The sequence below is a fragment of the Neocloeon triangulifer genome, unplaced genomic scaffold (genome assembly GCF_031216515.1).
Source record: "Neocloeon triangulifer isolate White Clay Creek 2 clone unplaced genomic scaffold, ASM3121651v1 ptg000017l, whole genome shotgun sequence".
NCBI lineage: Eukaryota > Metazoa > Arthropoda > Insecta > Ephemeroptera > Baetidae > Neocloeon > Neocloeon triangulifer.
Window position 1 is genome coordinate 2,837,269 of NW_026775559.1, and position 26,729 is coordinate 2,863,997.

General features: G+C 34.9%; 2 protein-coding genes across 7 annotated transcripts in view; one reads left to right on the plus strand and one right to left on the minus strand.

Annotated features, from left to right (window-relative positions):
• Positions 1-1,832: 1,832 nt before the first annotated feature.
• On the plus strand, positions 1,833-18,438 carry LOC132203309 (photoreceptor-specific nuclear receptor). The gene is made up of 8 exons (XM_059630977.1): positions 1,833-2,017; positions 3,706-3,809; positions 3,957-4,064; positions 10,640-10,754; positions 14,547-14,662; positions 16,565-16,827; positions 17,169-17,412; positions 17,871-18,438. The coding sequence occupies exons 1-8, from the start codon at positions 1,833-1,835 to the stop codon at positions 18,107-18,109; spliced, it is 1,374 nt and encodes a 457-aa protein (XP_059486960.1). The 3' UTR covers positions 18,110-18,438.
• A 429-nt stretch (positions 18,439-18,867) lies between these two features.
• LOC132203523 (probable serine/threonine-protein kinase DDB_G0267686) overlaps positions 18,868-26,729 on the minus strand; it is a 37,675-nt gene continuing 29,813 nt past the window's right edge. For 2 of the 6 annotated variants that reach the window (XM_059631350.1, XM_059631351.1), the window contains exons 6-10: positions 25,928-26,170; positions 25,442-25,528; positions 24,993-25,172; positions 23,533-23,824; positions 18,868-23,075 (exon numbers count right to left, since the gene is read on the minus strand). In XM_059631350.1, coding sequence (XP_059487333.1) covers positions 22,867-23,075; positions 23,533-23,824; positions 24,993-25,172; positions 25,442-25,528; positions 25,928-26,170 — 1,011 coding nt within the window. In that variant the 3' untranslated portion in view covers positions 18,868-22,866. Of the gene's footprint in view, positions 23,076-23,417; positions 23,468-23,532; positions 23,825-24,992; positions 25,173-25,441; positions 25,529-25,927; positions 26,171-26,512; positions 26,579-26,729 lie in introns of all 6 variants that reach the window. The other 4 variants (XM_059631352.1, XM_059631354.1, XM_059631355.1 and 1 more) reach the window with 4 other exon arrangements.

Below are 26,729 nucleotides of genomic sequence, written 5' to 3' on the forward strand. Positions count from 1 at the left end.
CCCTTGTGATTTAAAATTGAATTATTGCATCTGTGATGAGAAACTAATGAAAAAACACAATAGGAAAATTTTTATTCCCTTGAATTTTATAAATGTAGAAATTTTCATTACTATCCGTTGGCAAATGACTTCCATCAATGTGGATTATTTCAAATAATTTTTTGAAGATTAAGAAACAAAAGTGATGCCTGTGCACTAATTAACATTTAGCTCTCTTTCAAAATGTAAAAATTCAAAGTTTCAAGTGAAAGTTCAATTTATATTCAAATCCCACGAGAGCTCACACGTTTTGACATTTTCAATTTCGAGCGCGCATACGCAATTTGGCTCGGCAAATAATGCCAGGCCTAGCGAGTCACCTTGCGAGTCATTTTTTACTGCGACGCAGATATACATAGACGAAGAAGATGGGAAAAGCAGCAGCAAATGTGGCTGGTTTTGGCGTAATCCGGCGCGCCTGCTGGATTTGCCTTTACGGCTGCGGGGAATACATATTATTAGTATGGGATAGAGCAGATGGCGCAAAGTCGATCCCACCGGAGATTATTGCGAGCAACCCGCTCTCTCGAGTCGAGACGCCTGAGCCGCACCGAGCTGCACGGATTATTGTTAATTAATCCACGCTCGATATGGCGCAAATTAAATTGCCAGCACACAAGTACATAGATATTTAATAATTGTCGTGCGTGCAGCCCGGTGGTAATGATCATTCTGTAATTACTGCCACGAGCAAACCCTGCCTGCAAAGCCTGTTGCCGGAGTTTGTTTGTTTGTTTGTTTCACTGCAGTTCTCCTAATTATGTTTGCGAATCCGTCCAACGCCGGGGATTCCAACGGTCTCGTGAACTTTGTTAATCTCCAGCTGTGCGGTGATTATGCTAGTGAAGCACTCAGTCAGGCATAAGAAGATGGGCTGCCTAAAAGTGTTTATAAATTTTATTTCAATTGTGATACAAACTTTGATTAAAAATTTGATATCCTAATCTGTTTTAAGCTTGCAAATTTTATTTAAATTAACTTTTATGCAGACTGGATCGCGCAAAACTGAAAATTATTTATTAATAACAAAATATTTCTGTTAGCGAAAAAAATGTTGATTGATTATTAAATTCCATTAATGTAGAATAATTTAAATTTCAACTAATTTACTATTCATAAATTTTTTACCAGGGAGCCAAAAACCCCTGGGGCAAGATGATTTTAAGGATAAAAATTTATTCTTATAAATAATTCAAAATTATGTATAAAATCTTCGATCAAGACAAACAAATAGCAAAACAAAACAAAAATTTCTAAGCAAAGGAGTCATTTCCTCTAATTGTTTTTTTTTTTTTTTTTTTTTTTTTTTTTTTTTTTTTTTTAATGTGATTATTTCAAAAAAAGTCAAAGGAAATTGCACATTTTCAACGTCTTCAACGAAATAGTTAGCACCTCTCCATATTGTATTGAAAAAAAATTATATGTATTATTTCGTACAAGACGGCCCAATATTGTAGTTATGCAGACCCGCAATGCATAAATGCTTAACAGAAAGCCTAACAGTCGTTAAATACCAACGTCGTTATTTTTTCGAAACGACCAATAATTTTGCTAATTGCTTTTTGTTTTCAGACAACGTGAGCAGCCGTCGCGACTCCCCAGGCGCCGACTCTACCTTCAGCCCCACTGCGTCGCGCTCACCCTCGCCCAGGTTGGTGTGTCGCTCGCCGACGATGCCCTCATTTGCCCACCCACCCATGAGCCTGGCCTCGGGCCTGGGTCTAGGCCCGTGCCCCCCTTGCGCGCCCCACACCCTGATCCAGGCCAATCGGTCGCCGCCGCCTGGCTTCCTCATGCACAGCACCCACCCTGGGCCGCCGTCGTCCAGTCCTTTGAGCAACAGCGGCAAAAAACCACCCACGGGCCTGACCTGCGTCGTTTGCGGCGACACCAGCTCGGGAAAGCACTACGGAATCCTCGCCTGCAACGGGTGCTCCGGATTCTTCAAGAGATCCGTTAGAAGGAGACTTATTTACAGGTATGTATTTTATTTTTAAATAAAATGTTTTATTTATCGGTAGTAAATACAAATAATACAAATACAATAGTTATTATGTTATGTGCTAGGTGAGAAGATTGTAATTATTATTGAATTGAGTTATCAATATGGGACTGTAGTCTCATTGTCAGGTTTTGTCTAAAAATTAAAAATGTTATTTAGGTTAGTCAAAGTAATTACAATAGCGAAGAAATATTAAAAGAAATATTAAATCAGCAGATTTTTACTCTGTGGCTAAAAATTTGCTTTATAGTAGTAAATAATTATCATTTTTTTTTAATAATACATTGAAAAACATATTTTTTAAATAAAAAATACTGATAAAGTTTAAATAGATTTTACCAATTTTTTTTATATATATTTGTCATGGCTTTTCAGTGGATTCACCTTTCCCCTCTTTATTTTCGTTCACAATCATATGAAAAAACCATAACAAAATCAATAAGTGCGAGCATACAATATTATGAACATGTGAAAAATCTGGTTTCAATTTATTTTATACCTAATACTCAAAAGAAATGACACTCTATAGGAAAATTAAAGCAAGTATATTTGTTTGCGCTCAAAGAGGAAAAGCGTGGTTTAATCAAAGAGATATTTTGTGTTACAATTTTGATACACTGTTGAGAAGGGTCACAACAAGAATGCAGATCTAATGATCAAGTTTACTAATTCCTAACGCACTTTGATAACAACATGAGTGGCCCCTGGGGGGCGGCTGGGCTGGGTTGCATCTAATTCGATTAAAAGAGTGCACAGCAGCGGAACCCACACACGAGTCCTGTCAAAGTATTTCGAATCCCCTGCCTGCGCTTGCTGGTCGACCGTCCCACTTGGTAACCCCTGCTGCTTGGCAATTTCCACCTTAATCCTTCGTCATTTAATCCGGCCGGGGCGCGCATCCAATTTATCCTTGATAGAGTGCAGCGCTCAGTAAATCAGAGTGAATGGCGTGCGCCGGAATTGATTACGGCCCCATCTGGCACTTTGTAATCCTTCTCGCTGCGCTGGCAGCCATGAATCAAACAAACCCGCCGCAGCCCCAACTCTCTCCCGAAAGGTGCCACCGCGACTTGTTAGCTTTCAATTTGCCGCGTGCTGCGAGGGTCACCGACGGGGTCGAAACACCCTGACAGGGGTGCACACGCCTCCCTGACAAACGCAGGCGAGACCACAGAAAAAAAGAAGCAATCCTCGTAACTTTTCCCAGAATATAAGGAAGTGGAGGAAGAAAATTTATTTTCTTTAAAAAAATTTAAAGTGATTGATTGATAAGATTAATTTCATTTGTAAATTTAATTATTTATTTGTAATTAAAAGGAAAAATATAGAAATGATAGGTGACCGTCTTTGATTTTTTATATCAACGAAGATAAGATATTATATCGTTTCTTACTTTGTATATTTTCTTCCTAATTTATTATAAACTTGCTTCTATTTATGGCAGCATTTTTAATACTTTTTATTTGAAGGAATTTAAGCAAAAATAAAAAGGGGAACGCAGGCAACTTAACAATAAAAATTTTGTTTGTTGCTCCAACCGGCCATATTTAATCCCGTAATAATACAAATAATTACATTTTTGAGGTGGCCCTGAAACGGGCCGCTTATGATTTTTTTCCTTTAGATTGTACCTAAGGCGCTTGCTTTCCATCTGTGTGTTGCAGATGTCAGGCCGGGACAGGTCGGTGCATCGTCGACAAGGCGCACAGGAACCAATGCCAGGCGTGCAGACTCAAGAAGTGCCTTGAGATGGGCATGAACAAGGACGGTGAGTAACGAAAGACAAACAAAGCCTGGCTTCTCCCGACCCTCCTCCCTGAAACCGCTTTGATGTTTTGCTCCCCCGCGGGGTAAAAGGTGTGGTTACGGCGAACACGACCCGTTGGCTCAATGAATGTCCTTTGTCTTGATTCAGATGTGCGCGACAGCCATCACTTGTTCGCCGCCGTAGCCCCCTTTGACCTCCGGAGGAGCTCGCCCACGCTGTCGTCGTCCTGGCGACGACACTGCCGCAAGATTCCAGGTACGACCCACCGCTCCTTACAAACCATTTTCCATAAATAAATTAAACAGTGAAAAAATGTGTTTACAAATTTATCTAAAGTATTTTTCTAAATTGATTTTTTTTTACTTACTAACTAAAAATAAATATTTTGGAAAAAAATTCCTTGCACATTCAACTCAGACTTGATTTACATCAGTTTCATAAAGTAAACAATTTAAAGTCATTCTTTTATAATCAATATTCCATATTCCTAAAGAATACTGGCAAAAAATATTTTTTTATTCGCTTCAAAATTCTATCTAACGACATATTATAATCGTAATTTTAGTCATTCTGAATCAAAATATTGTGAGAATTCCAACAAATACTTATTGACTTATCAATACAACAATATTATTAACATATTTCCAGACTATTTCAAAATTGTATTGCCTTGTTCGGAGTTCGGACTTTATCTCTGGGTGAGACTTTTTCAACTGTTTAATTTCATTAAAACAAGCAAGACCCCTCTCCAAATCATGAGCAAATTTTCTTGTCATAAAAAAAACTTTTTTTATATTACTTCTTCAAACTAGAAATTGAAGTGACAAATGCATACTTTAATTGTAAATACCTGGAATGCTCCAAATTTCGGCTGAATGTAATTTAAATTTGATCTATTTTAATTGATGGTTTTGCAGTCCATTGTGCCTGTAGGTTAATATTCTCGTATTTTTTATTGCAGCAGGGCCTCGTCGTAATTCCACTTCATTTTTATATTTTTTAAACACTCTTAACACTATTATTGTTGAAATAAAAATAAATTGAAATTATTTATATCTTTATTAAACAATGTGTATCTTTTTACTTATTATATTTAATATACATTAAAAAGATACTATATTTTAAATTAACTATATTATATTAATTTAACATATAAAAAGTTTTTAAATTTTTACAATTCGTAGAGACCGCTTTAAAAATTCATTTAATTTTTAAGGTTTTTAGTAAATTATAAATTTCCTCCAAAAGATTAAGGCGTAGGTAAATGTAGAGACACTCATTGTGTTTTTCAGAATTATTGAATTAATAGGTAATCATAATTAAATTAAATTTATAATTAAAGAATCATATAAAACAGAGAAAAAAACTTTCATGATGAAAATCCATGTGACAATTTGGCAGCCGAGGGAAGATTCGGGGGTGTCGGGGGAACGTGCTTCGGCGGCGGCGTCAGCGCTTTGCATGATGTGTCTCTCTTGTGAGTCTCTTGTTAGTGGAAATGTGCAACCCCTTCTGAGCCGCGAGCAATCACAACTTGGTGGCGTGAAACCTGCCGGTGTCATTATCCGGCATGCAAATGAGGCGTGCGCCGCTCTTTAATGAGGCCAATCGCGCTTCTTCTTCTCTCGCACCACTTTTTCCTCCCAAAGCAATAACGAGACTCGCGACATGCAAAAAAGCAGCCGCTTTGTTAATAATTAGAAACCAAAAGCTTGCGGCGCGCAAATTGAGCGCGACCAAATTTTCCGACCGATCGTCACGCGCCACTCGTCAAAAGGGCTCTTGGTTATTTATCTGAAAGTTGCCTTTCCTACCAATTAAACCTGCACTAATTATTAATCTGATTTTAGTTTTAAACGTTATGTAAATTATAAAACCAATTTTGAAGCACGTTTATTTTAGGCTTCATGTGATTTTTTTGAGTAAAAATGAATAAAAAAAATTTATTGCTTCTTTGTTTTTTTGGTTACCTTCATGTCTCTTTCGAGCAAGTAAAACAGCATTTTTTTTAAGCATAAAAATTTTAAATGCAATTTTTAAATTTGTGCTTCTTTAATACATTGTAAAATCTAATATTTTAATGTGTTTCAATAATTCTCATAGAAAAATTCAACATTGAAACCCTTTCAATAATTTTAAATACTGAAAGTAAAAAAACCCGCGTGTTAACCCCTTCCTTTATTCCAGTCAACCTTTTACGCTGGCATTTCTAGAGGCTCGAGGCATCACTTTGAAGTGGCTGGAAAGCCTTTCTCTGTGTCTCTCTCCGTCAGAGAATTTTTCGCGAACTCAAACGGCGTCGAAAAGAGCGGCGCGGCCGATGGAGTTCAACCGCGGGGCTCTTTCGGGTTTCGCGAGAGAGAAAATCGAGCGATCGTCACGCGCGCCTCATCAAAGGCTCTTTTCCTCCTTGGCTCCTCGTTAAAAAAGCAAATCAAAGCAAATTTGTGACGGGTTTTCTTTTCGCCTCTCAGCTTTTCACTTTGAGAGGAAGATAAAAAGTCCGCCGCAGGGCTGATGTGCAAATTTACGCTTAGCCAAGCGAAATCCATTTTTCCTCACACGCTTCCACCGCCACAGACGCCGCAGGGATAAAAAGTATAAAATAACTCGCACACCTACACCTACTTTCGACGAAAAAAAAGAGCTCGGGAAAAAGGACGGGAGAGAAAGAAAGATAGCAGGAAAAAAGAAAGTGGATGTTTGTTGTCCTTTTCTCTGCGGAGAAAGAAGGGGAACCCCATATTGGTCCGAAAACAATGAAATTCGTATTTAAAAAAAAAAAAACGTAATATTTACCGTATTTCTAAAAGTCAATAAAATCCACTTTTGGATCATTTTGGAGACAAATATTCTGTCAAAATGAAAAAAATAACATTTTTAATAACTTTATTAACATTTTGGGAGTATTTTGCTGTTTTATAAATGGCTTCATTCAAGAATTTATTGGGGAAAAAAATGAAAAAAAAAAACACAATAATTTAATTTTCGAGCAAATATTACTGATTCACTATGGTTGGTACAAATCAAAAACTTCTCAAGCATGTATTTTAGGGAAAAATGAATAAAAATGTATAATTTTTGTCTGCCCTAAAAATAGTATAATTCCATTATAAATTTGAGAGAATAACAAAAATATGATGTTGTCCTCAATTATGCTCTGTAGCTTTTAAGTTTGTTACTATTTCTCACTACAAAAACATTATTTTTCGCTAAAAAATGACCAAATCTGATTATGAGACAATTTTATCATTCTGACTTGGAACTAGCTGACAAGGTATGCTCCCGAGATGACACACCCCGATTTCAATGAAAATTGGTGCACAACTTCTTCTACCCATTGGTACCCCAGAACGGTCATTAATTTTTGCCCAATTTTCCTTGTTTAATTTTTGCCATTTAAACTCCATGTAATTTGAATTACATTGGAGAAATCAGATGTAGGCAACTTATATACACAGAGGACGCTTTTGTTGCCTACATCTGATCGTTTTTAACATGCGTTTTAATGGAAACTACCCTCCCTTGTGAAATTGGGCAACTTTTGATAGCCATTCCAGAACACCCAAGGGTAGTGCAAGTTGCATACCAACTTTCAACAAAATCGGCGTGTGTCATCTCGGGAGCATAACTTGTGAGTGGAAATTTATTTTCATAGAGTCTTGACGATTCATAATAGTATTAAAATATCAAGCTTCTATTATTATTATTCAATAGTTTTGATAAACAAAAAAAAAAAATATTTCATTCAAATATATTTTGGAATTAAGTTATTATTATTGTTGTTTATTTGTCCACATTGTTACAAATACATTGTTTACATTCAATTTTTGAAAAACAATTATTTAAAAAAAAGAGATTGTTGGACAAAAAGGCATCACCACTAGCAAAAATTTTGCTAAAACTTCCGAGATCAAAAAGACCCCATCCGCCGCAGTGAGCCTCGTAAATATATTCAAATATATTTTTGAATTAAGTTTTCAGACAAGCTAAATTCTGGTCAACAACGGCGACCCAAAAGGAAGATGAGAATTTTCTTTCTGCTTTCGTGGCGAGGTTTTTGCATTAAAAATGATTCGGAAGGAGAGCAGCCGGCGCCGCACGTTTTTTCCACTTGTGTTATTTTAGCAAAGCATAGCAGGGAGAAGGGAAAAAGGCAAGGAATGAATTTGAAATAATAATAACGGCACGCACTACCAGGGAAGCGAATAAGAAGCCTTTCTTTGAGATCAGCATAATGCGATTGCGGCTTGGCTGCAAACAAAAGAAGAGAGAGAGAAATGCTTTCTCTGCCGGCTGACAAATTCAATTTTCATTTCGTTTTTACTTACAATTCATCCCCTGCCTGCTGCTCTGTCTTTCCGCCATCCCTCGAAATAATAAGCACGAGCAGCCACTCAAGAAGAAATCTCTCATCACGCCCTTAACGTGATAAATTCGCTCCGCCTGAATAGGATGGGCTCTGAATAACAATAATTTCGCTCTCTTTGTTTCTCCACTTTCCTTTATATTTTGATTTTTCTCTCTCGGGCCCCGGAAAAGACGATAAATTAGAAAGTTTGCTCCGAATTAAAAGGGTAAAAGAAGCGCGATAAATTCTCGGCTCAAAGTCGTAAATAAAAACATGCTGCTCACGTGACATTGTGCAAACGTCTTAAAAGTTGCATCGTAAATTATAACTTCTCTCCGTGTGACGGCCATTAATCAGGGTGCCTGCCGGCCCCATCAAGATTTTGTTCTCTGCTGCCAAGACAGCGGCTTATGCGATCTCGCGGCGGCCCAAAAGTTGCGCTGCTTCTTTTCAAACGAATAACGCAAGGGGACGGAATAAATAAGAAACAATTCAGAATTCTGTGCAAACATAAAAAAATGCACTGGAGTCGGGAATGAAAAATGTTAACAATTATCAGCATTAAAAATTCATTTTTTCTTTTCATGTGAAATATGCAACCTGTACAAAAATTAAATGTTGCTCATCCTTTGGATAATTTAAGAATTTCTTATGCATGCACTTCAACTTATACTTAAATCATTTCATTCTTTGAAATGAAAAATCAATCAGTTTGGCATTTATTTTAAAATTTACAGATCTTTCAGGTTTTATAGTCAATCTAAATCTCCACTATAAGGTAATACTGAACTGATTTTGGATTTGAAGATGGAAATTGAAATGGAAGTTTAACTGGTTTAACACCACCTTTTCAGAAGAGCGAAAATTTGTTTGTGAAAGTTGAAATCTTGAAATACGCTAAGATAAATGTGTAAAACTTTCAAAGACTCGGCTTTGATTTAAAACAAGCCGCTTGAGATATAAAGTGTTAAATCGCTCTTTTTACTTTTCTAAAGCATATTTATACATACAAGTACATTAATATAATATGAATTAAAAAACCATACATAATACATACAAAAAGTTTATGTTAATATCTTTAAATTATTCATACTATTAAAAAAGTTTTATATAATATATTTTATATTATAATAGTTTCTTTTTTTTTAATTAAATTAAATTAGAATGTTTTATATATATATATTTTTTTTACTGGAAATTTATTTGATATTTGAGGTTTTAATATACAGCCGCTTACTAAACTTTAAAATTTTAAGCTAAGATACTATAAAAATTAAATAATTGTAGTATTTGTGCAATTCCAGTTGCTAATTAATTATTGCATGCCAAAACGCATACTAAGTTTGAGTCAACAGGATTCGATCGATTGATTAATTAATTATTAATTTAGAAACATTCTAACGATTTTATGATAACACAAGAACTAAGTAATGAATGATACTCAATCAAAACAGTTTTCATTAATTTTGAGAATACCTTTTAAAACCAATATTATTATGTTTGTATTTATCATGTGAATAACATAGTAATTTCAGTACATTGTTTCTTACTTAATAAAATAAAATATAGGAATTTTCAGTAAAAAAAACCTATAGTGAGGAAAAATCTCGAACGGGTGGATTGATGATGAGCGCGTAAACACGGATGCGTGGGACGTTGACGGGAACGATTTGTTAATTTGTGCAAAACGTGAAGAGCGAGCGAGGCTGTCAAACGCAGGCGACGCATCGACTCTCGCGATGATGCGCCGCCCTGTTTAATAATGCAAACATATTTCACGCTTCCTTTCACACATTTTTTCTGCGGCTTTTTTGCCGATTGCCTTTCGCTTGCGTGCCTCCCATTCAGTCTCCTTTTCCGCTCCACCTGCCCACCGTGCTCCAATTACTCCGAGAGAAGTTTGCATTAATTGGCCCATCCCTGACTGCTGCCCGCGACGTGTGTTCCGCCGCGAGAAAAAAAACGCAATGTTTGCCCAAATTTACTTCTGCTGATTTATACGAGGTTCTTCTACTAACACAAATTGGTTGAATTAATTTGTTTTTAAGAAAATTAACTAGGTGTTTCCTTATAATTAGAAGAAAAAATTAACCAATTAAAAATTTAAATAAATTTTACATACACGTTTTAATTTGAAGTAAAAATTTAAATTATTTTTCATTTATACTAATATATTGAAACATTATATTTATATTTTATGTTTTTAAAATATAAATTAAATGAAATTTTTTTTACAGAAACAAATGTTTTGTTTTTAATTTAATATTCTAATTTTAAATATTATTAATTTAAACAGCTTTCATATTTGATGGTAAATGACTTTTCTATGTAATCAGAGTGACAGGTTTTGAATTGAAATTGAATTATTTTTACATGCCCAAATTAACTTATACATTCAGCTTCAGCAACTTTAAGATTTAAAAGAACTTACTAAATATAAAATTCATAAGTTTACGGGAAATTTTAATAATTGTTTCAGCTGTCCAAAACGAGAGGCAACCACGAAACACTGCAACGATCAGACCTGAAGCTTTGATGGAAATGGAACAGGGTCGTGCTCTCAGAGAAGCTGCTGTAGCCGTCGGTGTTTTTGGGTGAGTTGATTTCGAATATAAAAATCGTCTGTATTTTTAGCATTATTTCTTGACAAACTTAAAATTATAATTATATGATTTGATTAAAAAGTTTGGTATTTTAAAAAAAAAATCCAGGACAAACTGATAAAAATCCTGCAAGTTTGAAAATAAAATTTTTTAAACCATAAATAAATTTTTGCATTATTGTACATGGTAAAATAAAATAAACTATTATTTAACTAACAATAGGATCAAATAAAGTACCCTAGCTTAAACTTAATCAAATTGCAGGGTCTTATTTGCACTAATTTCTGAATTTTAGAAGGAGAAAATGACTTATTTCCTAAAAATTAAAATTAGAGGAAACAATGACAAATCACAAATAAAAGTCAAATTGATTAATTTGATTATCTCTTAAAAAAAAGCAAGAAATTGTATTTAAAACGTTGCTTTTGCGGATTTGTATCGTCATATTATATCGCTGTGTTTTACTATGATAAAAATCTCATAAATTTTTCAAGAAATAATAAAATTACATGAAAAAAATCAAATCAGAAGATCTAGAATTGCCCTCGCAAGTTTGGTAGGAAGCTGAGAGAGGAACGCAGATTGATTTGCATATCCAAATGAGCCCCGCTTTCGCCACTCGTCGTGTCAAAGTTTCAAACTCAAGAAATTCAATTTAAATAAATCACGCATGTGGATCGCGTTAAAGAAAGAAGTAGTTGGAATGGGAGCTGGGGGAGAGCAGGTGCCGCGCCGCTCTATCGCGAATCCATCTGCGCCCTCATTTGTCATGCTAATGCCGCTTTGATTTTATTATTTCGCCCTCTGCGAGTGCGTCCCGCGAGGCGCAAACCTTTAATTGATGAACGCCGAGGGTTCATCAACTGCTGCCGGACAAAATACTCGACCGGGCGGCCGCGCGGAAAACCAAAAGTACACGAGTCTGTTTATTTGCATGAGAGATTTTTCGAGATTTTCTCCCATACGTGACCGCTGTTTTGATTTCGAAACGAGTCGAGTGGACATGCAAGTGCAGGGGACGCAATTTGTGGCTTTTGCATGAACATGCTGACAACAGCCTCTCGATTATCAGCGACCCGCTGTTGTTTTCGGATTTCGACCGCAGTTTTCTCTGGGGATATGATTTATTTATTTATTCTCCATTCAGATACAATGAAATACACATACACAAAATCTTTAAATGGTTTGCCATCAGAATTTAAAGGGAGGGTGAAAATAAGTCATTTATAGCTAATAATCATATTATTTAAAAGTAAAAACGGAAGATCGTTAGTGAAGTAAAAATTATTAAGTTAAAATTTCCATTGTTTCGCTTGCGTAGCAGAAGAAAATTATAAATTTTAATATCTGATTAAAATTCAAAGGAATTTTAAAAGCCTCCACGTTTCTATTTTTGCTTCATATTTCATATATGATATTGCACCAGTTGAAAACATCTCCTTACATAGGATATGTATATATTCAATTCAATTCAGTGTATAACAAAATAACAGTTCCCAAAACCGTTATCTGATCATTAATCAAATAATTGCCCATTTTCTACGTAGAAATCACAATCTTGTTTAGAATTTTAGTTTCAAAATTATCTTCACTAATATAACGTCTTAACGCCCCAATTTCATATAAATTGAATTGGATGTAACAGTAAATGTTTGGTAAAGAAAATTAATTAAATGAGTATTGATTATGAAAATTTTAAAGATATTGTTTCCATTTCTATTAAATGTGTAATTTATAACATTCATATAAAGATTTAACAAATTAAATAAGTATAACACAAATAATAAGCTAAATTTATTAAATAATTTTAAATAATATAATAATCTTGTGTTTAAAAATGTACTGTAACTTTGATTAACTCAATGTTAACCACCAGCATGCAAATGATATGATTAATTCTCCACGCCATCAGTGCAACAACATCTGTTGAACATTAAAAAGAGAAAAAGATATGTCAGCGTAAAATAAATAACACAAAAATCGACAACCCTCGCTTCACCAGTCGATCTTCATCCCCTGGGCCGAAAATAATAATAATAATTCGTCAGCGCGCGATGATACAGCTATTAGGGTGTGCTACTCTTTCTCTATCTCGCGCCCCAGCGGGCCTTTTGTTGGACCGCACGCACCCCGGCCAGGGGTGGCTGCGCCTCTTCCACCCCTCGCGGGTCGCATCTGCATGTGAGGGACGGGCAAACAGCGCTTAATCTTTTCATTACTCGCGGCCACGCTATGCAAATTATTATTGGAGATAACCATCGTTCGTACAAAAATTACAAAACTTATTTTCCTTTTGTTATGCATCTAGTTTTTTTAACGTGACAAAAATTGAAATTAAATTATTTTGAAAAATTATGCTGAACTCACCCAGAAAAATATTTAAGCTCTAGCGAAAAAAATAATTGAAAACCAGTGAAAATATTAAATTAAATTTTCACTTTGAAAGCTAAAAATTTCCTTTCAACTTCCTTTCCTGATCAAATGAAATTAACAGTTTGCACACCAAATGCATTATGGACAAGCGACAAAACCTCTATATTTCGAAACAAGTGAATTTCGGACAAACAACGGCTACCCAAATTATTCTCGCCGCGACAAATTGTTTCCATATTATATTTAGTGCAGAGCGACTTTTTACACGTGATCGTTACATGTCCTTTTGTAAGACTCGCACATATTATAATAATACGCGGCTCTCTCTTTGAAAGGGTTGTTTAGTTTTGCCAGATTTAGTTGCGCATTGTGCAATAGGCAAATGAAATATTACATTGGTCTATTAAGTTTTTGGTTAACTAGTGCCGTGCCATGTACGCGCGCAGATTTGAGATTTTAATGAGCGCACATATGGGCCGAGAGCGAGCGCGGCAATTCGATTTGCATGCGGCGATCATTAAGGGCGTTTTGTCCAATTTAAATGCGGTCGCTCGCGCTTTTGAATAAGCGACCTGCGCCACTCCATGCCTTTATGACGCATGCTAAATTTTGACGCGCGCCTTTCTTTTTTCACTTGTTACTGCGTGCGCTCTATGAAAGTACGCACATAGCTCGGCAATTTTGAAGATTTTACGGGGCCATATTATATTTTAAAATAAAAAGAGCAGATGTGAGAGCATGAAAAAAAATGAAAATAGGAGGAATAAAATTAATAAATTTGCTCTTATCAGAATATCAATTTAAGTAGAAATTCTTTTGGCAAAATATTAATATCAGCTGATATTATGTACATTTATATTTTAAAATAGTGAATTGATTTAAAAAAAAAATGAGTTCATTTTAAATAATTTTTAAGATTTTATTTCAATATTTCATTAATTTTTGCAATAAAATTTTTAAAATAATTAATTTTATTACAAAAATACTACATTCAGCAATGGGACTAAAGATATTTGTATTTATTTAAGTTGCAAATAATATTTGTTGATATTTCACATTATATCAAGATATGTCGATAATAAACTCAAAGTTCTCATTTAGAAAGAAAATTACAATCTTTGCCATTACTACACAATTTTTTAGACATATCTTATTATGTATGTACATGGCATTATATGACTCTTAAATTTTCTTTAAAAATGGGATTGTATGCTTCGAGATGATAATTTTGCATAAAGAATTTTTGTTAATTTTTTTCCATTTTGAAATCATAACATTAAATTACCAATCGAAATTCAAGCGTATGTACAATTTAGTAGTTTGTAGTTGTGTGCAAATTATGGTGATTTTTTTGTTTAGAATTTTGGACTTTCATGATCAACCGGCTAATCGGCGCAGTCTGTGTTGCAGGCCACCTGTCAATGGGCCTCTTGGCATGGCTCTTGGTCCTCCACGTTACCCTCCCACAATGCTGGCACCCATGCCCGAAAACTCTTCGTCCTCAAAACCAGATAACATGGATGACGGTAAGCGAATGATTTCGGTTTCAATCTAACTTATTTTAAATTGGCTCTTGAAAATAATATATAAAAAAAAAATAATAATAATAATAAACCAAATTTTGTATCCTCTTATTTTTTAGCCGTTGAAATTAATTTTTTGAATGAAATGGATTATTTCATCATTATTTTCTTTTGATTTTTGAAATCGTATTTCACTTTTTCTGTCCCGAGCAGGGAAGCTTCGTTGCTTTTTCTTTTACATCTTTTAGTTTTGGTAAAAGAGTCTCTCAGAGCGAGTGTGGGGATTTGACTGTGGATTTACGTTTGGTACGTGATGCGATAGGAGTTATAAGGTTCCCTTTTTTTCTCTCTTCCCTTGTCGCATAAGAAAGTTAAAGAGAAATGAAGCTTCACTGTTCAGTGAAGTCGGTTCTCTCTGTTGCCGAGGAAAACTCAAGTACGAGAGAGCGAGGGCGGTCCGAGATCAAGAGATTTGGCGTCGAGCACGCGCACCATTTGACCCCCTCGGCGCCTACACCCCCGCCAGAGTCCGCATTACAGTTAGAATATCACATGCCACGCCCTGAATCACCTCGCGCGAACGGAAAAATCGCCATGTTTGGCGAAATGCAATAGAAATTTTGTCCGAAGCAAAAATATTATATATAATATGTATATAAATTATTTTTAAAAAAAATAATAAAAATGTTGATTTTTTGGTATTTTCAAAAAATTTTAATCATTTTCATGTGGCAAAAAATTAAAATCGAAAAGAAAAACCACATTAAAAAAAAAATAGTTCTCGCAATTTTAATAAAAATTTAATGATTATTTTTTTAATAGCTCGATCTTCAAAGCTCAATTTCAAGATGTCTTATTTTCAAGTAAAATGCTTTGGAATTGGATAAAATTCAAAATAAATATAATAAAATTGATTAATTGGTCTTCAGGGAATAAATTGGTGAAGGTAAAATTCTGAGGAAGCATTTCTGCGTGATAAGATTAAGAGATGTTTCAAATACATCCACCGAAAGGCTTTGCAAAGAGAGAAGGAAACAGAATGACACACAGAATGATTCACAGGCCTCAAAACCGCATCAAGTCGTCACGAATTTTTATTTTTTTTTATAACCGGTGTGCTCGGCGCAGTCTCTTCCTCCAATTAATTAATCAAAGAAGCAGAAGCGCCCTTCTTCTTGCATTTCTTATTTAATTAATTGTGTCTGCCTCACCGCTCTGCTTGCGATGATCAATTAAAATTTTTGCCGCCGCCACGAAAGGAGGAGCAGATTCGATTAAATTTTATTCTGTTGCTGTCGTTTTTGCTTGATGAGAAATAAAGTGAGAGAAAGAAAGAGTTGCACCGCCAACAGCGAGCGAGCGAGCAGAGGATTAATTGCATGCAACGAAACCACCCTTTCCTGCCAACGAGTGAAGGGAAAATAAAAGAGTTGAGGGAAAATATGCGCTGTTGAGTCTTACCGGTGGGTAAATTAATTGCAGACGGTGCGAGATTCTGAAAAATTGCAATCAAGGGAAGGCAAATGAATGAGTCACAGTTGCATCAGTTGGAAAAAATTCATTTCTAACAGAGCTTTCGATTTAATAAAAAAAATATTGAATATACTGACGATTAATAAAATAGAGTTTCATTCAAACTGTCGTTATATTTTATATTTATCAATGGGGCCGAAGTTTATTTTCCCCATGAAGTTTTGATATTTTTCTAATTAGTTTTATTTAAAAGAAAAATGGTAAAAAATTTGTATTTTTATTCTGTAACAGTAAAGGCGGTACACATTTTTCGCAGGAATACCGACAACTGTTTTATCTAAATCACAGAAAATTTCAATTTTTGCTTGTATGGACTCTTAACTAATTTGAAAAGCAAAATTTTAAAAGAGGCTTATTTGTATTTGATTTCAGAGGACAGCATCGACGTAACAAATGAAGAGTCTTCGCCGACACCCCCGCGCTCGCTGCCCCCAATGCCCATTCCGCCTCCGGTAGGCTCTTTGGCCGCCCTGGCCGGTGGGTTGGCTCAGTTGCCGCGACCTGGGGACGCTGCCCCAATTTATCCTCCAGCAGCTCAGGAGACCGTTTATGAGACGTCAGCTCGGCTGCTCTTCATGGCCGTCAAGTGGGCAAAAAATCTGCCCAGCTTCGCCAGCCTGCCCTTCAGGGATCAGGTAAATGTAGTGAAAGTATTTATACTTATTAATTTTTGCTCCATCTTTCATCACATATCAAAAAGAAAGAGACAAATAGAGAAAATGGATGTATTTAATAAATTTTCAATGCTTCATAATTATTATTTTAAAAGGAGTTCTAGGACAATTTATAAATTTAAACATTTTGACCCTTTTAATAAATTCAATATACCTGTTCAAATGTTAAAATGAGTCGAATAGAATTTTGTTTTGCAAAGGGGGACCATTTTATAATTTTCTCTAATTTTTTTAGATAATTTGCGTTAGTATTCTTTTTATTTCATTACTAACTATTTGAATACCTTTTGTGTCCTCTCAAGGTAATCTTGCTGGAAGAGTCTTGGTCGGAGTTATTCCTCTTGAACGCAATCCAGTGGTGTCTACCCTTGGAGCAGTGCGCCCTTTTCTCCGTGTCCGAACACACGCAGTCGGCGCCGAACGGCAAAGCTGGCCAGATCGCCGCCGACATCAGGGTGATGAACGATTGTCTGCACAGATACAAGGCGGTCGGCGTCGACCCTGCTGAGTTTGCTTGCATGAAGGCCATTGTCCTCTTCAGAGCTGGTCAGTCTCTTAAATAATTTTTGTTATACCATTTCAGTAAAAATTGCATTAATCAGTCATTGGAAATTTCTGTCTTGCAATTTAACTTATAATCATTTTACTGATAAAATAGTTGAATTTAATATAATAGCATAATCTGAAAAAGAAAAATTTTATCGGATATTTTATAAAATTCATTGTTCAATTTCTGAGGTGGCTGTGAAAATGTTCAGGATTAATTCTGTTTTTTAATTTTTGATTTAAATTGTGCTTTCTGAAAAAAATTGAAAGCTCTTTTTAATTAATCTTCATAATTACGACTGATAAATTCAAAATAAGTATAAATTCGATAGATAATTGAAGTAAAATTTCAAATTATTTTTATGAATTGTCATTGAAAAGGTTTAACATTGGTTTTGAAGGTTACTATTAAAGAGACGTTATTGCTCATCTTTTTATTTCAATTTATTTGTCAACAGAAACGCGAGGGTTGAAGGACCCAAGCCAAGTTGAAAATCTACAAGACCAGGCGCAGGTGATGCTGGGCCAACACACAAGGGCCCAACACCCAGCCCAGCCGGCCCGTTTCGGCCGCCTGCTCCTCATGCTGCCCCTCTTGCGTCACGTGGCCACCACCAGGGTCGAGCACATCTTTTTCCAGAAGACCATCGGCAACACGCCGATGGAGAAAGTGCTGTGCGACATGTACAAGAACTAAAAGGACGAACTAGAGCCGCATGTTATTTAACAAGGAAGGGACGTTATTGTGTTAGCAAATTTAGTAATTGCACCTCCGATTATAACATAATTAATTAAATTAAGAATAATTTATGATGCGTAATGCGGTAAAGGAAAATATTATTGGATGAGGTGAATGTTCAATATTGTTCCAGTCTCAAAAATTATAAAATAAATCGATTTATTGAATGTGTGTAGTATTAGAAATCGATCTCAAGTATTTGTAATTAATTAGGATGGGCCTAATTAGAAATTTGCACAATTACTACTGCAGAAATATTTAGTTGGCCTAAATGTTCAAGTAGAATAATCATTGATTCAATGTGCTAATAAAAGGTAAAAATATGAATAAATATTTGTATTTTGTCTTTCTGTTCTGTCACTAATTATGATTTGATTTTTAACTCTTTGATATGAGCAGCTATTATTAAAATTAGTCAGCATTATTATCAGAAGTGCAAAAATAAATTGCTTTCTTTAAAATTGTTTAATTAATTAATTAATTTAATTAATTAATTTAATTAATTATATATGTTATTTAATTAAATGTCTTGGTTTTCAAACAATAAAATTTATTAAGCTTTTTTTGAGGTCTTCAAATTTTGAAACAAAACAATATTAATAATCAAACAATTAAATATAAATTAAATACGTCCTTTCTGTCAACTATTTAAAACTTTAAAAATACCTAACAGGGTATTAATACTTTTCTAAAATAACAAGTCAAATTTATTTGTTTAATGAGTACACATTTTATTTCTCAGAAACTCGTCACCCATTAATCAACATTTGCTCGATCTGAAGCAACCAATCATAACAATCGTCTCTCAGCAGCTCTTAAAATATCCAAATGTTATTCTTTTTTTAATAATAATTATTCAATCATAGAAGAACGTACATGCAAACCACGTGTAATAAAATCGTCTGTATTAAATTCCAATTTTCCCCTGACTCGTATCAATCAACAGTTACAAATAAAGAACATTTATGTATTTCAACTTTTCTTTATACTTATTGATATTATCCAACTATTAAGAAAAACGCGTTCTTTTTCATCTTTATCAAATAACATTTCTTTGCTGAACTATAGTCTTAAAAAATCATGTTTGCGTGCGCTTCATTTTTAAACCTGCACGTTGACCTATAGAGATACTAAAATCAAGTGTTGCGTGCACGTCTCTCTTTTTGTATTTTTTTTCCGTTTTGCTTCTAAGATCTGAGAGTTCGTCAGCAACTCCCAGCAGTTGTATCAAAAAATCGTGTGTCGCTTTGCAAGCATCAATCTCGCTTGTTTATGTGCAAGTTTTTTTAATAATTGATAAATACATGTGAGTTTCACATAGGCAGAGATATTTCCTTTTTTATTCTGTACATTTTTGTTGTTGTTCTTGTTGTCCATTGATAAAATACACATTCAAATTGCACTACAACCGAGAAACGCATAATTATGTTCGGACCATAAGAAACGAACGTACAAGAGTTTGAAGATTGGTTAGCCATCCATCGAGACGAAAAATCACATTTCGAAACAAGTGTGTTGGGCAAGAGACTACAACCAAGAAAAGTCACACGTACAGAGGGCACTTATTATTTTACTTCGCTCCTTTGCGGAACGCGCAATTCACATTTCTTTTTAAAACATAAAATCCACTTATAATATTTTTCCGAGTTTTATTTTTTTTTATCAACAAATAGGCTTAAAAATAGAAACGTAAAAGTGAAATACATAAATAAACCATTGACAATTTGCTTACTTTTTTCCTCAATGATATTTAATTATTCAATAATATTTAATATATAATAACTCACAACAGTTTGATTTTCAACGGCTTCTTCCACGGCAGAAAAACACGCTTGGTTTCTCACGTTATGTTTTTCCTACTTTGTACAAATCATCGTCATTCTCATCAAACAAGAAGAAAATTAACTCGTCCTTACTTGACACTCATGAGATCTTCAAAAGTTGTTAGAAAATAATCCTTTTCAATACATTTTGAATGCGTTGATAAGAAAAAAAAATGACCATCCGGGGGTTACGGAATGCCAATATAATTCAAAATTTGAAATTTGTTAGTTAAAAAAAAGTTTTAAGGCAAGAGTCAAAATGTGATAAAGAGTGACTAATAAATGAGCAAAAAATTTAACCCAAATTTTGACACTTTGTCTATCTTTGAGCGCTTTGAATTTTAACTGAGATATACAAACTGGGTTGGATATTATTACATGTTAATTTGAAATTGGCGTCTAAAATTTTTACCTGATCTACAGGCACTCGAATATAAACTTGGCCCTTAACTTAATCAGTTGGAAAACAGAAACAACTGGCTTGTTTTAATGTACTGTAGTTTGCAATATATGGTAGTTATTATCTCAATGCAATTAAATTTTCGTTCTTTCTTTCAACCTCACTATTCTTTGTGGTGATATACATAATTAATTAATAAGTACTCGAGTAAAAGCCTTTTACAAAGACTGACTTTGTGTGTTCATGTGAAGTATGCGTGTATTTTTGGCCATCCGACTCTCATTGTCAATAATTCATCGTGTGGGAATTGTATAGGACTTGTTTCTTGTATTTTTTTCATAGAATATGGGATTGTTCTTACAACATGTATAAATTCGACTCTAATATGGTTTAATAAGGTTTTCTGATAATCATCTTTTTACTTCAACTAGGAATTGCTCTCTTACAGCTTGGTAATAATATTTTTCTCGTGGCTCACAATGGCGATAGGTATTTTATTTTCCTTCTTCGGTGAATTAATAAATGACTCTAAGAAAGCTCTAATAATTTTTACATACTTCCTTAAATGTTACATATTTTTCTTCTATCAAACCGTGTTGATTTTCTCATAAATTCTTTCTGCGATAATAAAACTATCTCTCTGCTTATAATTTTCCACGATATTTTTTATACGTTCTTCTTAAGAAACGATCTCTTTGGATTTGTGCGTTAGCATTTCAGAAATCTTACAGTTCTATTGCGGCGTAGTATCTTTCAAAAACCACTCACTGCATATATAATTTATTCCTCTCATATTTTTGCTCTTGTCTATTTTAATTACTCGTAGTAAATGTGATTTTTTCATATTTTTAGTGTGGTACGCTTGAAAGCTTCTTGATTTTTTGGTAATGCAAACATTCATTGATATTAAGTGTATGTGTATGGAATTTTGCGTCCCAAAATTTGATGTTTCGCGGAAATAATGTTTTAGATAATGCATGTTAAAGTGTGTGGTCTGGATAAATTGTCAAATATTGCAATTTGAAGATCAAAAAGTACATTAAAAATTGTTGTTTGCTTTCCTTTCGTCCGCGGCATAAGCATTTGTCAGACACGAGTGGAGGGCAAAGAAAATCTTATTTTTTGCTTCAGTCTCATGCACTAAATTGATTAAGGAAATCGATTTCTAAGTGTGCAGTGCGGCGAAAAGGTCGCAATTGTCCAAAACCACTCAATTTTTGTTTGTTCTAGATTATTAAATTTTCTTAAAATTACACGCAATTTTTTAAATGTCAATCTTTTTGGCACCAATTCATAAAATTTTTTTATAAATATGTGGATCAATCAACGGCAGGGTTGTTGAGTTTTGAGACCATTATAACCCTTGAAAATTTGTTAAATTTTATTTAAAAATCAGTTGACTGCCACAGAGATAGTTCATAGTAGTGCGACTGAATTACAGAATTTGTCCTATTGCAGGAAAAAAATTGTAAAAAGAAACTATGTATCTTCTTTTTGCTGATATATAAATAAATTAAACAATTTTTGCAGGTTCTTTCTTGGTCTTTTTAAATTGTTATACAAAAAATCCATTACTGAATGAAAGGAACATTTACTTGCTGAGAGTTATAATTGAAGTATTTAAGTTTTAATAAATGCAGTGTCAGGAGAGGTTTGGACCTCATGATTGCCCCCCGAACGAGCTGGCGTCGTTCCATTATCGCGCCTACGTCAGAAGCACATTCGCTCGCCACTCTCATTGCTCGCGTGCGAACACTGCGTCTCTATGTTTAATTACAAATTAAAAACAAAAACTTTGAGCACAAATCAAGAAACATAAGGGAAGGAGAAAGTTTGTTTAAAAAAAATTATTTGCTACATTGTATGCGCGGATAAAAGTGTATGTGTTTGTTTAAATGTGTAATGTGTGTGATGAGAGCAAAATATTTTACAAAGGACGAAGCTCACTGGGGATGGCCCAAGACGAGTTCGCAAATCACAAACAAAATGAACAACATTATTTTTGCACAGTAGCAGTGGTATTAATCAATATTTACAAGCAGTGAACATCTTTTATATCATATAAATTTAAAGTTAATTTAATTGATAATCCAAAGTCTTTAAACGGCCAACGCGTCTTCCTCTTCTGTTTTGTTTTTTATACTTAATAAGACACACTTTCACACGTTATTAGGAGAGAATTTTCCATAATTATTCGCGCGCATTTTCAATTTATTTTCTTCAAAAAAAGTCCAGCTTGATCACCACAGGTACGTTAAAGTTGTTCAATCAACGATCCACCCAAATCATTCAGACTGACTCATCAACTCTCGATTTTGTTTTTATGTTAACAGTTTGTTGACAAAGGTACTGATATTTGGCATTTCCCCCAATTCTTAGCTTGATGTCTCTTTTTTTTCGCCGCACTTCTTCTTCTTCTTTTTTCCAACGAACCGAAAAAAGAGAGTTAGAGAGAGAGAAAAAGTCAAAAAGCTAAAACTTTTGTGTGAATTTTAAATATTGTTGAAGCGTAAAGAGTCCTCGGTCAGAGCGTCTGTGATCGCTATGTTGTTGTTCAACAAGGGGATGTCGTCGAAGGGAATCGGTTCGATCGTGCTAAGAATCTCGTCGGTCAACGCCTCCGTGTCAAAGGACGCTGTGATCATGGCGGCGGTCAGATCCCTGCTAAGCTCGGGCTCCGCCGATCCCTCGTCTGAGAAGTCTGGTAGGAGAAAAAAAGTAAAATTTAGTTTATTATTGTTCAGAGTGAAAACAAATATTCAAGAAATGGAAAAGAGGAGTGCCATGAAAGTGAGGGAATTTACTGAATAATATATTTTTCTGTACTTTTCATGTTTTACATTACTTAATGAAATAGTAATGATTTTTGATGTTTCAAAAATGTAAAAAAAAAATTAAAAAGGGAAAATCTGGGCAAGAATATTGAATTTTCTACTGAAATGTATTTGTATTTAAAATTAAAATCCAAATTAAATAAACATTGAACAGTGCAAAAGAATCCCAAAAAAATTAAAATAAAACCTCACTAAAACAAAAAACATACTTCTTTGGTGCAAGCCTAATGCTCAAATAAATGATTGCTAAACGAATAATCTGGAAAAAAGGATGGAAGCATTTTAAAAAACTAGTTTTTTTTCCAACAAGGTTGCACTTCTCACCAGATATGGTGATGTTGGGCGTTGGTGTTTGTGGGGTGGTCTGCTGGGTGCTGCCGCCGCTGTTTGAGTTCATGTTGCTGTAGTTAGGCGACGTCCGGCTGCAGTAGCCCATGTCGCCGCTGCCTATGTCCTGACTGCCCGTCCGACAGTCGTCCGTGCAACTTTGCACTAGCGCCTGTTGGGGCCAACCACAATTGAAGTCATCCATCCTGTGCCTGCCATACAAATCTCTGCCTACCTGAAACTGGGTAGAGACGTAGGCCTGGTTCGGAGGACTTGTGGCAAAGTCGGTCTGTTAACAGAGGAGAAAAAACCATTGTAAGCTGGTGAATTGAAAATTAAAACAGAAATAAAAATTTGGGGAAAAAACTATTAGGATATGATTTTTACAGTCCACTATACCATTAATTATGATGCACTGAAAAAATATTATAGTTGAAAAGGGTATAACTTATAAAAATTAAGAAAAAAGCAGAACGTTTCTAATTTGTTTATTGAATATATTTTCATATATCTAATAAGACTAGCGTATGTAACATGCATTTTTAATAAAAACCAAAACAAATCCTTTTTCCAAGCTGATCCTCTCTGTTGAAAAATTGACGCAGAAAGAATCATTGACACAAGACACAAAAACACGACACTCAAAACATTCAAAAGGCAGTGAAAGTCGTCAGTAAGGCCAAGGAAGAACGGATCAGGAGGGCAACCAAATTTAAATCATGGTCAACTACAATTCCAATTTGTGCTCTTGCAATTTGAAAAAAAAAAACTACATTCTCTTTGGAGAAAGTGAAAAATTGAGGAAAAATATGTCGCCCAGCAGCGGTGGATACAGAATTTCAAGGGGGGTAAAAATTTTCCTTTTAGAAAAAATGGTAGCGAAAAATGGTCCGAAAAATCTTGGCATGCACAAGAGAGTTTAGAAATGCAAAATTTGAAACATCTGGGCCAAATCACCTGCAGCTCTGTCGTCCACTCACTTTCGACCAAACTATTAACTAGTTGGCACCAATCCTTGCAGTTGACGAACGCAAAACAACACACACCATGTTAGTGATTGCTCAAAAATTGGTCAAAACACATCTAGGGCAACTTTGTTCAACCGTGAATTGTTAGTGGATTTAGTTTAGTTTTGCTAAAAATGAAAATAAAAAGATGAACTAAAAATTGCATTTAAATTTGTTCTCTATATTGATTTAAATTTGAATAATAGTTTGAAGTAGTTCTAATCATTAAGGTGAGTTGAACAATTTGCCAAAGAGAGAGTGAGAGAGACAAGGAAGGGAGAACAAACCCCACACATGTTAAATATAATTCCTCACAAAAGCTACTTACCACCCCCTTCACAAGCAGCGTTAAATAGGCAAAGTGTTAGTCAGAGCGATAATTATAGGTCTTAAATCTACGGAGCAAAAGCTTTGACTCAGCCAGTGCCTGCCAAAGGCTTGCAAACTTACCATTGAGATTTGTGAAAACTCCTGCTGCAGATTGTTGCAGTAGTTGAAATTGTTGTGGTCGGGCATGACGCCGCCAATGCCTGGCGAACTGACCGGCGATAAGTTCTGGGATATGGGGCTTTGTGGCGCACTGTGACTGGCGGTGTCAGCCGGACTGGCGCTTCGGTAGTCCGGACTTCCCTGCAAGTACAATCAAAGCTTAAAAACAGAAGCTACAAAATTCCAAATTTGATCCGTGAAATTTCTGGTTTATCAATTAAATTTTGACAAAAGTAAATCTACTAATAGATCAACTAGAGGACATCAATCAAGCAGGCTACATCTATAGTGTTTGAAAAAGCGCAAGTAGTTCTTTTTAGTCAAAAGGAAAAGTGCAGAACATCTAACATTAAATGCTTTCCTTCCTGCTTTTTCTTTCATTCGGTCTCACCAGTCAGGGTAGTACTTACGGGCATCAGGTAAGATCCCGACATGGGCACTGGCGAAGGCTGAGGACTTGGTCTTAATGGGTCTCTGTACACACTCAGTGACTGTGGCTGCAATTAACATTTCACAACTGACTACGGCACAAACTGCATTCCACGACTAAGGTGGCGTTCGAGACTAAAGGTATGTATAAATAATCAGCAACTGCTCTGCTCACTATTTGGAAATTTCAACATCTGAAGAGTAGAGTAGAAAGGTATGAAAATATATGACACAAAAGCAGTGCATGCTCTAAATTATCTCAGTTCAAAATTAACATCAGGCTACTAATTTTTTTTTTAAAATATAAAATTTTTTTAAATAATCAATCTAGAAAAATTTAGTCTAAATAATTAATCCATGCCAATTCTGAAGATTTTCTCAATGAAGTACTTTCAAAGCTACGATTAATTGAAAAGTGACACCTATTAGATAAAACAGCAAGAACAGAGGTGAGGAAAATAACTCACTGATGGCATGTTGTGGTTGCTATTGACTAGAGGCGAACTTGGTTCTTGTTTTGGTTGCTGTGCTTGTTGCGGGGAATGAGGTGGCTGAGGCGACATTTGTCTTTGTAATGTTTGCTGCTGCTGCTGCTGCTGTTGTTGCTGCTGCTGCTGGTAGAGCATGGACTGTTGTTGCTGTTGTTGGTGCTGCTGGTGAATTGATGATGGGTCCATCATTGATGAACCATTGACCTCCGTTGTGTACACCTGGAAATCACGATAATTTAATTTTTGATATAAAAAGTTTTGTTCTTCTCCAACTATCAAATCTATTGGTTTTGGGGTTAAAATTGTTTGAAAAAATTAAAAGACAAACATTTCATTGAGTATCATTACATGATGTGTAAAATTTCTGTACTATAAATATTTGGTAAAAACATTGAAATTAACTAGCAATATTTCTAAAATTTTGAAAGAAAACTAGCATTAAATCGTGTAATACAATAAGTGCTTGAGGTCAACTTGTTCAGGGTTATTAGGAGCTAATTAACTAACAACAATAGGGTATTTAAAATCTTAGGAGACATTTGGGGATGAGCCATGCATTACCCTGCTCATGTGAGGAAAGTTGGTATAAGAGGACGGCACGTCAAGCTGGTTGTTCAGGCGGTGGAACTAAAAATGACAAAGAAAAAGAAACAAAAATAAAGCAACAAAATAACAAAATAAATTAATAAAAAATAAATCAGCGTGCAGGGAAATAAAAACCAAAATATTATGTGCAAAAGAGGCGGGTTTGGTAATTTGGTTTGTAATTTTAGAAAAA

What these genes read in the sequence shown, in the direction of transcription:
- LOC132203309 (XM_059630977.1), top strand. Translation starts at nt 1,833, where the DNA reads ATGCACAGCACCCACCCTGGGCCGCCGTCGTCCAGTCCTTTGAGCAAC. An exon ending in GTAGCCGTCGGTGTTTTTGG is followed by an intron (nt 10,755 to 14,546) that starts GTGAGTTGATTT and finishes TCTGTGTTGCAG; the next exon opens with GCCACCTGTCAATGGGCCTC. An exon ending in ACCAGATAACATGGATGACG is followed by an intron (nt 14,663 to 16,564) that starts GTAAGCGAATGA and finishes ATTTGATTTCAG; the next exon opens with AGGACAGCATCGACGTAACA.